This window comes from Diuraphis noxia, unplaced genomic scaffold (assembly GCF_037042655.1).
Source record: "Diuraphis noxia isolate RWA-SAM2 unplaced genomic scaffold, SU_Dnox_SAM2 contig0004, whole genome shotgun sequence".
Taxonomy (NCBI): Eukaryota; Metazoa; Arthropoda; class Insecta; order Hemiptera; family Aphididae; genus Diuraphis; species Diuraphis noxia.
The window spans coordinates 7325810-7342906 of NW_028301714.1; the positions used below are offsets into that span (position 1 = coordinate 7325810).

The 17097-nt window shown below is 33.1% G+C and overlaps 1 protein-coding gene across 3 annotated transcripts in view; it reads right to left on the reverse strand.

Moving 5' to 3' along the window:
• The window catches only part of cv-c (RhoGTPase activating protein), a 119365-nt gene that overhangs the window by 6252 nt on the left and 96016 nt on the right, over nt 1-17097 (reverse strand). For all 3 annotated transcript variants that reach the window (XM_089227669.1, XM_089227670.1, XM_089227668.1), the window contains 8 exons: nt 8125-8196; nt 7866-8008; nt 4816-5259; nt 2055-2258; nt 1839-1926; nt 1681-1750; nt 947-1176; nt 435-746 (listed from right to left, as the gene is read on the reverse strand). In XM_089227669.1, the coding sequence (XP_089083795.1) occupies nt 435-746; nt 947-1176; nt 1681-1750; nt 1839-1926; nt 2055-2258; nt 4816-5259; nt 7866-8008; nt 8125-8196 (1563 nt within the window). The remainder of the gene's footprint in view (nt 1-434; nt 747-946; nt 1177-1680; nt 1751-1838; nt 1927-2054; nt 2259-4815; nt 5260-7865; nt 8009-8124; nt 8197-17097) is intronic.

Here is a 17097-nt window from a genome sequence, read left to right on the forward strand (position 1 = left end):
CACTATCCACCTAGAGATGTAGTTAAATGCCTATTTCAAGTCAGAAAAATAATAAAAACGTAACATGTTGTTCAAAAAATGTTAAATGTTCCAGCAAATGCCACCAAACAATAACAAGTAACGATTAAAAACTAACAAAGATTTGTAATTTAATTATAACTTTTTTATTCATTTTTTCATACTTGTACCAATGGACCTGTTTTACATAGGTAATCATAAATGAAAAATAATTTTTTGTTTAATAATTAATAGAAAAATATACCTTGTTAATTTCTTAGAATTAAATGTGGACTAGGCATTTAACTAAATGTCAAGGCGGATAGTGAAGTTGCATAAAAAACTAAATTCTTTGACTATTTGTCTAGGGCATTTCGTAATTATATGCGCATACGACATATATACTAGCTACTAATATACACTAGCTATATACTCACGTTGAAAAATGGCGATGAAACTCTCAGATAGTTTGTTGGTGAGCAAGGCCTCTGGCAACTCACGGAAGTATTGCTTCACCATGTCGGCCACGTCGTAGGCCTGATGGTTTTCGAACTTCACGTCTTTCGGGTCGGCTTCGGCCAGTTGCTTTAGGCGCTGTATTCGGGATTTGACGCCGGGCTTCCGGAACAACCCCACGTGGTCGAGAGCGTTGTCTTCGAGCCACCGAAAAGCGGACTGGACGAACGGTGGTAGTGCCGAACCGTATTTTTGAACGTTGGCGATCAGCGGAACGCCGAAAACGGTCTTGTCTGAAACGAATAACAATTTTTTAAGAGTAATGATCAAAATAGTAATAATAATAATAAAAAAATAAAATGATAAATATTATCTAAATAGACAATAATAATAATAATAATAATAATATTAAATTCGTATATGTACGAAATTTTACGCATGTTTCGTTTCGTTGTGTGTTACAGTTATACCATCGCCTGTGTGGCGTACGTACCTTTGGGATCGGGCATTTTGGTTTTGCGCATAAACTTTGGCAGTTCCCAGTTCCATCCGGTCCGGTGTGTCGGACAATACCGTTCCATGATGGCGGTCAGCTTCAGAAGAGCGAACTTCCGCAACACTAACAGCTGGCCAACCGTGAGCGACCCGACCATTTGTCCGGCGACCAAGGCATTCGGTCGATGTTTGGTCTTTTGAAAACTATGCCACCGAACAACTGACCCTCTGTAAATAATTATAAGACGTTGTAACGTAAAACATGATACATAATATTATTAACGTGATAAATGTCAGTTGAAAAAATTGTCAGTTTTATTTCTAAAAAAATTAAGCACTAAAAGTTTTCAAGTTAATAATACATAAATCTACTGCGTATTGAAATCACCAACATATTATATTATAACCATGCGCGGGTATTAGACAAAAATGTTGCCCAAAAGTTCAACTAAAAATATGTCATCTTAACCTCCTCAAATCTTCTCGCTCGAACGTTGTGGCAATATGAATATAGTGCAGGGGTGGCCAACATATGTGGCTTGGGTCTTATTAAAAAAAAAAAAACAATTTTTACTTATTAATGATAAAATGCGATAAAATTATAAAAATTGTAAAAAAATTGCTCTTGATGTCATTGTATTTATCCATGTGACTCGTGGACGTATTAATGTTGGCCACTTCTGATGTAGTCTATTAAAAATACCGAGACGTAATAGTTGTATTATTATTTACTTTGATTTGGTGGCTAGTTCTTGATCGCTGTCTTGCACTGCGCTCGAAACCGAATCCACGCTGTCGTTGTCTACAGGAGTACAGAAAAAAAAAAACGTAAACATTATTGAAGCTAGCCCAAAGTTTTAAATCATATTATTAACGTATTCGGATTTTACATTTGTTTTTGTACGTGCGGCTGTCTTGGCTGCCGTTGGGAGATGAAAAGTCGTTACTTCCGCCAAAAGCCATGAAATCCAACAGTGGCTATAATTATGCAAACCGACGTGTCAATATACAATAATACGATCGACAGTAGGTACTACGTGTATATTAATTTAAAATATACGTTGCGGAATAATAAATTATTAATCGATAGCGCGTTATCCACATACCTTGGTGTTGTTGCTGTTTGCGTCCGTGTACTCATTTCTCCACGACAATTCTGAATCGGAATATGCCAGCGAGTCCAGCGACTCGGGTTTGGCCAAGAACCGTTTGGACTTTATGTGGTCGTCGGTCACCGGCGAATCTGGCGGTGTCACGTCCACGCAGTTGAGTTCCTTCATCCGTTGTTGCATCGAAGCCATGTCTATAATCTGCGCGAACCAAAGGGAAAATCGATAGATTAAAAAACGGCGTTTGACTTAGACACAAACTTTGTTTACACAAAGATTTAGACATTGGGACCACAAAAAAATCGGAATATTCCTAAAAAAAAATTGCAAACGTGCCACGGTGATGATTACACACACACATACCTATTATAATAATATAGTAGTTCTCAAACGGTTCCGCCCTTGGAATATTGTAAGTATAATACCGGTATATACCCAATATTATGTATAGATATATAATGTATATATACTTTGTATATTTTATGAGTATAATAATAATAAGTAAGTTAATAAAAAAAAAAAATCAGCCTGACCTGAAAGTATGAGATGCGTATCTGTTAATAGAAAACGAATCACAGAAACAGAATAGATATACATCAGCTTGACATTAATATATTATTCATAGATAGAAACATGTGCGTGTATTATAATATATGGACAGAGATAGCCAAGCGTATTTTACACATAGATTGATTTTTTTTTTTTTTATCAATTCCCAATGAGATTATAATTTAACATTATTATTATCAATTAACTTAATTAGGTTTTTCGGTTTTTATCATTAAAGTTTTCAAAATAAGAATTTATATTAATTTTAGAATTTACGTAAAATATTATACAATGTAATTAATGTTTATACAAAAATATTCAAATTCTAATACCTACCACCTACCTATCTATAGATTTGGCTATAGATTTCGTTGTCAATAAGTTGACAAAAATCCATGTCATAATTATATCATAGCCGTTTATATGTATAGCATACAGTGAATTATATAATATTTATATTCAAAATTAATATTTTATCATAATCATATTCGATTACGCTACGAATAGAATTATATGTATAGTAAACTACAAATTCCAAATACACCACCGCACTAGTATTTTATACATTTTTATATGCATTCGAATTTCAAAATAGTTTCATAGTTTCCACTGTAAAATCCATGGTATAAGCATGAACATTAATGTTATCGTAACAAATCGTATTCAAGTAATTAAGAGTTTAAGGCATTTAATAATAATATTATTTTTATAGGCGCATTGCGTTCGTTATAATTTAACGCGTTAGAGATTTTACTAATACGTGAACATTAAAATTAGAAATCTCGGGCTCAAGGACATCTGGTTTTTGGAAATAATCGGGGGACGAGGAGGAATTAAATAACAGATCCATCGATATAATGACTATTTAATGAGGATGTATTATTATATTATACTTAAGACTAAACGCTACAATAATTTATCTGAAATAAAAAGTAATGTATGTTTTTGTAACTCCAGCGTTCATTGGATTTCTAAGTTATACACATTTATGGTAATTATTATCATCATTGGAATATTATTTATTTAAATCGACCGACGAACACTCGTGTAACAGTAACCTTTTATTACGACTCTTCCGTCATGTTATTTTTTTATAGATCCTGCTGTGCGTACACATAAGTGTACCTGTAAGAACAATATTAGGGAGAAATTCGTATTATAATTTATGATTAAACATTTTTTACGACCTCAATATTTAACCTTTATTTTTGATAACCTTATTATATTATTTACTTGTTCACTTGGTTATTTTACGAACCTATTTACAAAACAGATCCAATAATAGCTGTAACTTGTATTATGTATTTATGTGTTGTCCCCGTCGAGTTTATAATATACATAACGTAGGTATATACAAGATACGATCAGAATTAATGTACAAATTATTTTTAAAAAAAATCATAAATACATTTATTTTTTTAGTGGATTTTACTGTAAACTTTCATGAAAGATAAAAACAGATACAATTTTAATTTTTCCAGGGTCATTAATCGTTTAATCCTGTACTCGTCGTAGTATTATGATGTTATCTTGAGTTAAATACTATTTTAAATGAGAAGATTTTCTTAGACCTGGTGACTAGTTAACACTTAAAAAAAATCGATGATAAATAAACTATAGTTTGGCTTACCACATGCCATTATTTAGTCATCTCGTTCAAATTTCAAAAAACATTATTATGATCCTTTGCATTGTCACACAACAAATCGACTGTAGGTAATTGTATTTTTTTTTTCTAATCGGTTATAACACATCTTATTAAACTTAAAATTTTTTTTTGTATATTTGTTATTTATGTGAGAGTTGTTTTAAAAATTAATAGTAGTTGAACCGTAAAAAACCCATTGCAAATACGAAAAAATTATAAAAATGTTTTAGTTGGGAATAAAAAAAAAAACCGATAAGAGATCATCATTATAAATAAAAATATCGTAAAAATTCAGTTTTTACGGAAAACACACAAACATAAAAATATTCTACCGTTATAATATTTACTGCATGCAGTAGGTACCTACCTATATTATAATATTCAATGTGTAATCAAGCCATAGGTATTTCGTTTAATCGACTAAAAAAACTTAATCGAAGAAGTCTATTGATCGCGCAAACCGAATGTTATTATAGGTATTATATTAATAAATTATTAATAATATTTTAAAATCACATTATTTGTTCACATACAGTAATATAGATATGGCTATACACAAACCTGCGGTGAACCGATGACCACGCCGTCGCGGTTGCGCTGTTTCCGACGTCTCGTCTTCAGGCTCTCCACCCGGCGCAGGATGGCTTTGGCCCCGTCCCTGATCCGCTCGCTGCCCGACCGCCGGAAACGCGAGATCAGTGCCGCGTCCGATGCATCGGCGGCCACCGCTGCTGCAGCCGCCGCCTGCAACTGTTCGGCTGACTGCATCGGAGGCAATGGCATCGTGTTAAACTTGCCTCCACAACCCTGCTGAGACGATTGGAGGTCGTGGTTTTGCTGCTGCTGGTGGTGGTGGTCGGCGGGCGACGACGGTTGCAGCTGCTGTTGCAGCATCACCGCCGCCGTGTTGACGATGTCGTCCACCCGGGACCACCTCCTCGACTCCCTCTGAAACGTCCAGTTCTCGCTCAAAGCGCATTCTCCTTCGGAGTCCGAGTCGTCACCCTGTGAACACGTCGTGACACGTTGCTGTACGTCATTAAAATTTAATATAAAAAAGTATGTTAAGTACCTACTACCTATATATAATATTGATAATGATTACACCCATGGGTTGCATTAACAGTCACTAAACTCTTTAGTAGTAATAAAACTTAATTTATTATTGCGCGTAAAAATTTGATTTTCACTTTCACGGTGTATTAAAGTGGTTAAATAAAGAAGCCAGATGATTTAATTAAGGAAATAATATTGACGACAACGGAGAGAGAACGGGATTTTAGAATAAGATGAACATTTCGGGAGAACGATAACGATAACCCAGTGCAAACAGATAAACAAGATAACAGAGCATCTCGAAGGTAATGGACGATAAAAATAATGTTTTGTTCAAAATCACAAATAACTTCGACGGAATGAAGAAAGCAGCAAAGGGAGACGAGTCCATAGAAAGAAAAAAAAGTAATGTTACACATGAACACTTATGGTCATACATTTTTTTTTACTTCTACGAGATAAAACTAAATACTCAATGGCTATAGTTTAACTATTATACTGGCTATTTAAATCGAAGGCCACTAATTTCTCGTCCGTAAAAATGATGGCGTTATCCCTCTGCAGTGTACCTACTTATAATATTATTAAAATACCTATCAAAGCTATTATCTACATTTACATATATCACTATATAAGGCATATCATCTAAAAAGTATCAGCCATTCATTTGGTTATGTATCTCGATTACTCAGCATACGATCTCAGGATAAGAAATAGAAATGCATATAGTGGTGGGGAAATACGATGACGTTCACACCAAAATTTGGTGCAAAATGATTTTTACTATTTATATTGGCACCTCGCGCGCCGAGTATCATCACATCCATAGTAATGCGATGGTGTCAAAATGTGTTGCACATAAATCGATGCTCAGATTTTGCTGCAAAATTTAACGGGACAACAGTTTTTTTTTTTTTTTTACAAAAATTACAATGCAAACAAAGCATAATATGTCCCCTGAAAAATCGGTTTTTGTATTAGTTGTAGTAAACAAATCAGCTATATATCGCAGTGTTTCCCAATATTATGTTTGATACCTATAACCCAATATATCATATTAGATCCTTCGTCTGCAGCCATGCTGGTGACCCGTAAAAATGATTTTGCGATCCTAATGAGTTGAAAAACACTACGCTATACGCATGTATTACGTTACGTTTGTCCTCGTCCTACATAATATAACCATTATTATAGGCGTGTACATAACATTAAAATATGATGTATTTTCGGCGATTATAATGGATGGTATTAAAATATAGTATATTGTTATCAACAATAATGATATTATTGTTTCAGAGTACAAAGCCGGGTATTTACTTCGATTGTATAACAGTGCAGCGACAACATGGTCTATACCAGCGGTCGCCGACCGATGGTCCGCGTGAAAATTTAGGTGGTCCGTGGAAAAATTTGAACTTAACTTGCAATATATTATTTTATTAGCTAAAATTGCACGAAGTTCTTCAAAACAAACAGGAACAAATATCACATTAAAATTTAATTAAAACTTAAAACTTTCATCATAAATATAACCTTTTTTATTATTTTACATATGTATTTTTTTAATAATATTTTGGTGCAAAATTTATCAGTAGTAGTACGGTATTTATGTAAAAAAACTATTTTAAGATATAGATGTTCCGTAGAATTTAGAATATGGAGTAGTCTGCAAGGTCCAAAAGGTTGGCGACCGCTGGTCTATAGAGTGTCAGACGTTTGCCTAACGATTTTTCAGTTTATTGCAGTGTTAATAAGTTACTGCGGTTACGGTGGTAGTTGGGATCGGTATATAAATTGCGTATTTTCTCTGTCGCGTGATATTTCAGTTATTGCAGTTGCATTTCCCTATATAGACATTGAGCGTCATATAATTATATAGTACTCGTGACCGTAAACAGATAATGGATTTCTGCATAAAAGTGTTCGTCTGCGAGGGTGATGGAACTTTGGGCGGGTGGACAAACTATGAGGAGGCGGTGATCATTCAAAGTCCGAAATCATTAATCCAACAGCCAACAGGTAGGTAAGTGAGAATCGTAAGCTGTAGAGGCGCGATAGGATAGTATCCAACGGATTCGTCTAGGAATTTAGGACGTTGGCCTGTGGATGAAATTAGCCTGAGACGGTTTGGTATCTGCAAGTTGCGCTAATCGAGGGCTAAATATACTAAAATCTTATTTAATTTTTTTTTTTTTATAGAGACTCGATCGTAACTAAAATAAACATAGTAATATCCGTAGTTCGTGTGCAGTTGTGATTTTAAAATAATATGATCGCACACAGCTGCTGCAGGCAGATATTTATGCGTTTCGTTCTGTTATAAATAAATAGTAACACGTACGCGCAAATACTACGTTTCGCGTGTTTTATCTCCACATTCGACATAATATACAATCATTGATTAATGATATATATTATGTATAATATTATCGCGTCAGTTTTGATTGAAAATGACTACGTTAGCGTTTCTAATCGATCGAAACGCGCATAAAATGATTATAATAAATGATTAATAATAATTTTTAAAAAAACAATATTCAAATAGGTATACTCACTGCGTGTTTTGGCACAAAATCCAATTTCATGTTTGCACAACGGTTCAAGGCGTGCAGTCTCCTGAACAACGATTGTAACGAGTCTAGGTCTAGAAACGGATGGTCTTTTTGTACGCCGTTCACGTCTATGGGAAATTGCAAATCTATACGGGAAATAAAATAAAACGTCGTGAAAGTATTCGGAGTATTCGGATTTCCGTTGCGGCTGTATCATATCTAGGTACGTAATAATAATAAATAATAATAACAAAATATTCACCTTCATACATTTGCGCGTACTGTGGAAATCCGGCGGCTCTTAGCCATTTGCACGCTTCTTTGGCTTCTATTTCTGTAACAAAAACGACGAAACATTTTTTCAATAAATTGTTATCGAATATAGTACGATTCCGGTAAAACGATGATGATAAAATAATAATGATATCAAACAAAAAGCGTGTCGTATAAAACATTAATGTGTGTATAATCTCCGTTAAGATAGTCAAACTGATGACTCGCGGCGGCAAACGATCATCCGTTATGTTAATATTATGCTGTAGACTTTATATTTATCGCATTGATCATACATACCTATAATAATTATTGCTATCAAAAACCGAAAACGGCGCACTGGCGAACACGGTTTTTACGTCATTATACGTCGACTAAATAATAATAATCATTAATCATAGATCATCATAATATTATAGTAAGCTATAGTACAACATATATTATTTTTATTTTTTATCCGACGGGTGCGCAGCAATAACGCGCGTAAACAGCGTGTTGTGCAGTATAGGCAGACATTTTTATCGACTGGGTTTGTCGCATAGTTCGGGAAAATATGTTTATATGGCTAATGGCCATGAAACGGTTTCGTGTACGCGTGAATAATAAATAATAATAATAATAATAACAACAAAACGGTATATATTATTATACTGCAATATTATAGTATTGTCTTTATCGGTACCGTATAATAAAAAGAACATTCAATTATTGTGTACTTATAATGATAAAAAAATAATATTAAATGCGTTGTAAACAGCACCGAAATGGCGCGACGAATCTGGGTCAAGTGCTTCCGATACCGAACGATAGATGCGTTAATAATATTGTCGTAGATCGTCAAAGGCGATATAATGGATCTACCAATCGATTCGCCGCTCGCTACAGGTACCAAGGTAGAAGTAACTATACCACGTGCAGAACCGTGTCAAGTTTAGGCCGTCGGATTATTGTTGACGTGCTGCGGCCTATAAAATATAATATTTTGATGCGACCCGTTACAAGTCGACATTTTTTCCGTGATATTTGCGGTCCATTGCGTATCATTAAAATATTATATTGTTTTAATCATTACTCACACGTTTATCGTCGTAGTCGTAATACGCATTTCTCGTAGATAGTAGACTTACACGACCGCGCGCGAGAAGAGGATATTATCTTATGATTAATGTGATGTACGCGGGGGATTCGTAACGGAGGTTTTTCCAGCCAAAAACATCTGTTTTCTTAGATCGAGACATGATAATAAGGTGATATATGGATTTTTAAATCGGTTTTACATCCCTCGCTTATCGTCTTCTTAAAATTTCGCTGACATGTCGTGACAATTATTATTATTTTACTTACACTTATTCACGTTTGATTTACAAAATCCGATGCATTTATACATTTGATAATATGCGATAGTGTAAGTAATTAAGCTTCCACAGATTAATGAACAAATCGAGACCATGTCAAGTACACAGGAGCGCGTTTTGGGTGTTCAAACACCCCTCTAAATATTTGGTTATCGTATGGTTATTTACTTACTCTATGTTTTAATGTTAATTGTCACATTATATACTTTAATAGACGGGTAAAATATAACATCGTGTTTGAGAAAAATCGGCAAAACCAAAATGAAAATGTAATACTAACTAATTAAAATAATTAGTAGAAATTAATAGAATATAATTTATTATGATTTGTGAAAATATTCTTAACACAATGGCTAAAAATTCACGAAAATTATATTTAGTATTGAAATTGTTTTGCTATTTCAATGTTTATATTTAAAAAATATCTTATAGCTAATTTTCATTAAAAAAAATCGTATATTTATTTTAAAAAAAGCTCTACTTTCCTGTAGAAACTTTTAACTTAAAAACACCTCCTAAAACTTTTCTCAGCTTGCGTCAATTTTCGAGACATTCAATATCGAAATCCCGTCATCGGATTTCCTAGTAAAGACGGAATTATATATAATTCACACTTTTTTTTTTTTATTATTTAGCTTAAACATTGCCTATGCAGAACTCCTTACAAACCGTGCGTTTCAGCCTCCATAATCCGCAGGATCATGGTAATAACCAAAAGACCAACAATCACACCGCGAATGAGCATGGAGAGAAAAAGGCTAAAGAGGCCGGATTCTTAATCAGGCCGATAGCCGCCGAATAAACAATACAATATTTCAATATATTTTTTTTTTAATTGACGTGATAGTAGTATATGATTTATGCAACCACGCAATTTATATGACGTAGTTTTGGTGTAATTCAACAACGTATACCATCATATATAGGTCGTACACAATAAATTATAATATTTTTATGCGAAAAACGTATTTATTAATGATACGTTCAAAAATTAATCTACTACGTAGGTATCTGGAAATCGAAGACTCATGATAACAATGAAATATTAAATATGATGAATACAGGATGGCCGCCGCGTGTCAGTTCGCACCGTCGATCGAAAACATATATTATTTGCATCATGATTGTGAACGGGTCTACACAATCACTCGGCCCGCTTGACATAATACAATAACACTATATATAGTAGGTCACGAATTATTATAATTAGGGCTGAGGACTTTTAGTATTTAAAAATCTAAAAATATGCATGAAATTATTATGCACTTAAAAATCAAAAAATACCTATGCGCTTAAAATATTGAAACGAATGTCTGTTATCTGCAAACAATGTTTTAAATGTTGAGGAAGATCGTTCAACATCTACGGTAGTGAGCGGTGCATGTTTAAAAAATAACAATTCGTTTGGTTTTAAGTCTTAGGGTAAGCCATCCATAAAAGTAAATTCTCTACTCAATATTTTTGAAATTGTATTTAATGTTTTATTGCTATTTTTTTTTTGTTGCTAAAACATCCTCTATCGTTATCGGTTTATCGGTCAGATATTAAATTACCTAACCGATAATGAAAATATTATTTTTAAATGGAAAATTTACCATTTTATTCTTTTTGTCTAAGCTAATCTAAGAACTAGTTTCGAAAAATGCCAAATATGTTCTCAATTTTTCTAATATACTAAGATATGCAATAATAACAAAATATGCAAAATAAAATTTTAAATTTGATCTCCTGGTGTTATGAAACACATTTGTTGATCACTATGATATTTTTAAACAAAATATGAAAAAATTAGAAGTCCTCAGCACTGATTATAATATATTATTATTAGGCTATTTGACATATAATAATATTATGTAATTGTGCAAATAGGTATAAAACCATTTCAATATTGAGACGCGCAGAGATTGCTGTTGTTGGGGTTTCTTATATTTCTTAGTCGAACGTTCTATGTATATACGTCTTATTGTATAATAACTATAATAACTAATAAAGCTATAAAAAAACCGTCATACTTTAGAATGTAATCATTATGGCTTGATATTTTGTAATTTATTTAATTATTTTATCCCGAGAGATTATCGGATAGAAGTCGTGTAGTAACACATGGGTATATATTATAATGGTCCTAGGGTATTATTTTTGTGAATTACGATTTTTATGGTTTCAAATTTTCGTACCAAAGGAAAGCAAAAAATTAATGTTCAAAATGTTATTATTCGTATAGACTCGCTGCAAAATTACAAACATTATCAAATTATATACCTACAAACGCGATGGAAATGGCAAAATGTAATATTCGGTTAAAGTGTTTATTGTTTTTGACGTCATGCTTAATGTAAATACTAAATGCATTATTGGTAGGTATTCGCACTGTAATTATTCACTAAAATTACATTTGTTGAAACAAAAAACGAATAGCAGCAGCCATATGTCAACAAAGTGTTAGGTATACCTATCGTTACTGCTGAAATATTGAAATACAAAATATGGTACCTACTGTAACATTTACACATGCATATAATAATGTAGGTTAGGTTATGACGTGTTATAAAGTTCTAGCGCCAAGTACTTCCCGTCCGAGTAGTTGGAGCAAAAAATAAAACAGTTTCGAAGTAAAAAAGTTGTCATTTCCTTCTATCGCGAATCGCTTGAATTAAAAAAAAATATATATATAAAATAATAGTTTCCCTGTTATTGGTTTTCAATAAAACGTTTCTCATTTCGTGGAGTTTTGTTCGACGTTTTCAATATTATACCGTCAGAGTAGTTTTCTGAAAACCGTACAAGTTCATATTATATTGGTAGGTGCGAAACTAACTTCAATAATATAACATAACACAATATTCTGTGTTTTCCGAATGTTGCTGACGTTTCCGCAACCGGCTGCTGAGGAGAACGCAGAGAAACGTCAATAATCGACGACATCTCAATACCGCCCGAATATAGTGATATATATATATAGTGTTCTGCGTACTTATTGCAATAACACGAGTGACGAGAAAATTTAATAGATTATTATTTCATATAAATACTGTTCCCATCGTCGATCTTGTGGATTTTTTTCCCCACTGGTCGTCTCCTATAAGTCGTGTGCGACTAAACAGTTGGACGCATAACTGACCACGCAAACGTCCCAAGTATTATATAATATATGAATATATATATAATAATAATAAATATTATCATGTGATAACAACAATAATATAATACATATCCATATAGTAATAGGTATAAGTAGGTACAGCTACGACGATGTTATAATATCACGATAATAATAATAATAATAATAATAATAATGGGACAATCATTTTACATTTTTACGAGACAATGGAGACACGACGGCCGACGATGAAGACTAGACGGAGAGACGCGAGACGGGTGAAACTGAATTCGCGGGCTGCGGTAGACCACCGGCAGGTTTCGTAATAATTCTCTCGGTCTGTCGGACAGCATATAAGGATATATATCTATATATATAGGTGCGGGGATTTCTACGTGCACAGCCACGGGGGCTATAAAAAAATAATATGACACCACAGAGTAATAGTCTTACAAAGACCCATATGTCGCATATATACTACATAGTATACTGACCCAAAGATAATGATACTTATTGTGTGTGTATAAGTATGTAGTCGTACCTATAATACGCATTGTGTCCGCATAATCCGGCGAGGGACAATATTTTTATTTCCTTTTCATCGCGCTTCACGTCCTTGTACGCACGGCATATACCTATATTATAATATGACTTACATATAATTAAAATACAATAAATGCGATTATAATATATTATATCAGCGCGCCAATAACCACGGCGGTGACAAAGACGATGGACTAATATAGTATTATATTTTTGCACCGATGTTGACATTATGTCGATATCATAACAAACAATATCAATGGTTCTCAATCTTGGTGGGGGGTCGCCTTTGGACGGGCGGTGGATGTGACACAATTTCAGCACACACTTCGACAATTTTATAAGAGCACATTAATACTATCACGTATAATACCTCGTAGGTACGACCTCTGCAAAAGTTTAAGAGGCAATGTTCCTTTGGGGGGGAGGAGGTGTTTTTTAGTTGGCAACTACTGTGGCCTGCTGTAGATACGCGATTTCTTGCGACTTCCTGTATTCAAAAACTATATAACGATTCATTCAAATTTCGTTTAAAACAAGAATTTAATTTAATTTTGAAATTATTGTCATATTGCCGTCCGCGGCGCACGACGAGAGGACAGACCAGCCTGCTAACGATTTAAAGATTTCGTCGGATCGCATTTTTCATCGATTATCACGCGGGATAAATAAAATAAGTACATTGTACATGTACAATATTATACACTATATATACGTAACACGCGTGGTTCGAGGACAAACATGTCGGGATATTAATTTTTGAAATTAATGTTCTTTTTTTTCGTTATATGGTGGTTCAAAAGAGGATTTCATTAATTTTAATAACATTTTTTTGATTGTTCCTTATTAATGCTTTCTTAGGTTAAAATATTTGCATTTTGATATAGCCACCGGAAATTTGATAAATTCCTAAAATAGGCTTAGAAAAAAAAAAATTATAACAATACAATTGACGGTGATCTCCACGCATATTATACGGTATCACACACGCCCTACGATTGATGTGTACAATCTTCCACTTTGACCGCAATCAGTCTCTCTGCACTCTCTCTCGTGCTATATATTATAATATGTTACAAGTGTGCGGATATCACTGTTTGCAGTCTTCCGTTTCGGAGACCCGAGAGCAGAGGACTCGCATATATTATATTCTTCTCGCCGCGTTTTGCCGTCGCGGTGAAAGCTCTCATAACGTAATCGTAATATATTACAATATCATACAAATAGCTACCACGCACACACTGCTGTAATATAATTATCGATATAATACGAAACCGTAATCGACATGCATTATAATATGAACGTGTTATTATTATAATATATAATATAATATGGACTCGCGTGGGCGCATATTCACTTCCGGCGGCGGCGTGCCGTCGTCATTAAAATAAACGAATTTTATTCGGCCTGCTATATAAAATGTTCTGCAGCGTTATTTATATTATACAAGTCCTAAGTCTACGTATTATAATAGGTAATATTATTATTATTATGAGTTACGGTGCGTACTTGAATTAATTTCGCGAATTTCATGGCGAGTCATCGGTGGGTGCAGGCGGTGACCATGCTGCAAGGTCGATGTAATTATATTATGTTAATCGTCCAAAGGGGCAAAGGCAAGGGACGATTTTTTTTTAGTACGAAATCGTCGTAGTATTAACGTCTTTTTACCCAGTTGAAATGACGAAACTTCATCATATACAACACGTACATTACTGCAAAAGTCTTTTCATCTCGAAGATTATAAATAGGGCTATATGACATTAACGCCAAAGGTACAAAAATTACCTATCATTTGCGCCAAAATGAAAAGTTATTTTGCTATCTTATAAAAAAATATATTATGTTATAAAACGTTCAATAATAAACTATTACATTTTAGTATACACATGCAAATCAAAATATAAATTTAATATCCGTTATTTAATACCTTCTCTATATTAACCGTAGCACACATCAGGTACCTAGGATTTTGGCGTTTATGTAAGATACGATTTTGGTGTTTTTATACGATACGACTTTTTTTTTCTTATCTCATTTTGGTGCTTATTCTTTCCCGATGTATCTTGCAGGTCACATATACTCGCATGCGTGATTTAGCATTCGTGATGGGTTGGAGAGTGGCATATTATTATTGATTGCAACTCGAAAATTGCGATTTTTTTTTCAACATAGAAATCAACTCAGATTATATATTGCGATTTCTTCGAAAGAGGTGTGGACAATTTGAATAATGAAATAATATTTCTAAATAACCATAGCATACTAGGTACCTACTATGCGTTTCGTATTCGATCTAAAAACGATCTATACCTTTTTGAACTCATTTCTCCTCAAACGGGTTAGTAAGTTCATATTATTATTATTATGATTTAATAAGGATTAAAATAATTCAATTTCGTAAAAACTGTATTTCGTGAATCGTGATAATAATATATAACTGCTATCACTATGTATATAGTCATATAAAAATAATGTAGGTACTATATATTATAATATATATTTATCATATATTATACGATAAACTTTTACAAATCGACTTTATGGTTTCGGTTATACACACTAATGGCGGCCGATCGTTAATAAAATGTTGTTTGACCGATGGCGCAGTTATCATCGATGAGAAGAGGCTAAGCGGTTATGTAAATATTATTATCATATTAAACTCATATTATAATTCCATCACCAAAATGTTATGTAACTATAACATACTTAAAATATATTTATCGATCAACTTTTTACCTCTCGTGTATTATTATTATTATTTGCATAACTCTATTTAGGATTATCGACTGTATATAGTTCTAACAGGTATTAATAGGTAGGCAGGTTTAAATGGTCTATGTTAGAAAACCACGCAGTTATGATAATATAGTGTTTCAGGGTAATTTGCAAATTGTTTTTTGATGTTTTTTCAAAACAAGCGTTTAGGAATAATATATTTTAGTCGAACATAATCGATTATTGTTGCCATATATCATATTGTATCGGTGCAGGTAACACAGATAACTACTCGTAATACGATAAAACTCGGTTGCGTTCAACTTCCTGTACACAAAACGTTAATTTATTTGAATATTAGGTACGAGAAAAAAACGTTGAAAAAAAAAACGAAAGTGCGATATAAAACCATATAATTTGTCTTTCCGATACATCGCTCATTATTGTTATTATTATTATTACGCCTTACGGAGGGACACGTTTTATCTCCAATAATCTATAATAATTCACACGGAATCGGTTTATATTATGTATGTATATATTTATACAAGTACGTATACCTATGTCATGCATAATATTATGTTATTACTTATATAAGAACATTATATTAGGTATGGTGTTATGCCCATCGCAATTAATCAAACATCTTAAATATACAGTACTTATATCAATACGATAATAATATATTAGGTACCTATATAATAGGTTACATATCATATTATACTCGTTAAATATTATATTTATTATTATTAACAATAATACGGTAATGAGCTCCTAAAAGTACCTACATAATATAACAAAATATATTATATTAATTATCACAACGATACGCGTTCTAATCAAACGACTAAAGGAAATACACCCGAAAGCGGATACTCATATTTAATATTTTACGTCTATACGATATTGAACTACGAAACGAACGGTCGATGATGAAAGTTTAACTTTTAATTCCGACGTTCGATTATCGAGAACCTATTATTACTATCGATTGTCTATTATAATATGATAATAAGCACAATAACGCAACACGCCAATGACGATGTTATCGAACAAAACTAATATTCAAAATATAATGTCATCGCGTTATATCGTCTCACGCATAATATTATAGATGATATTCTTTAAACGTGGTCGAATTTTAATGATGATGGTTAGGTACCTATCTATGCGCATTATAATATATATCGGTAATGTAACGGTTGTTGGATTCGATTCGATTGAAAAAACGGTTTCAACGATA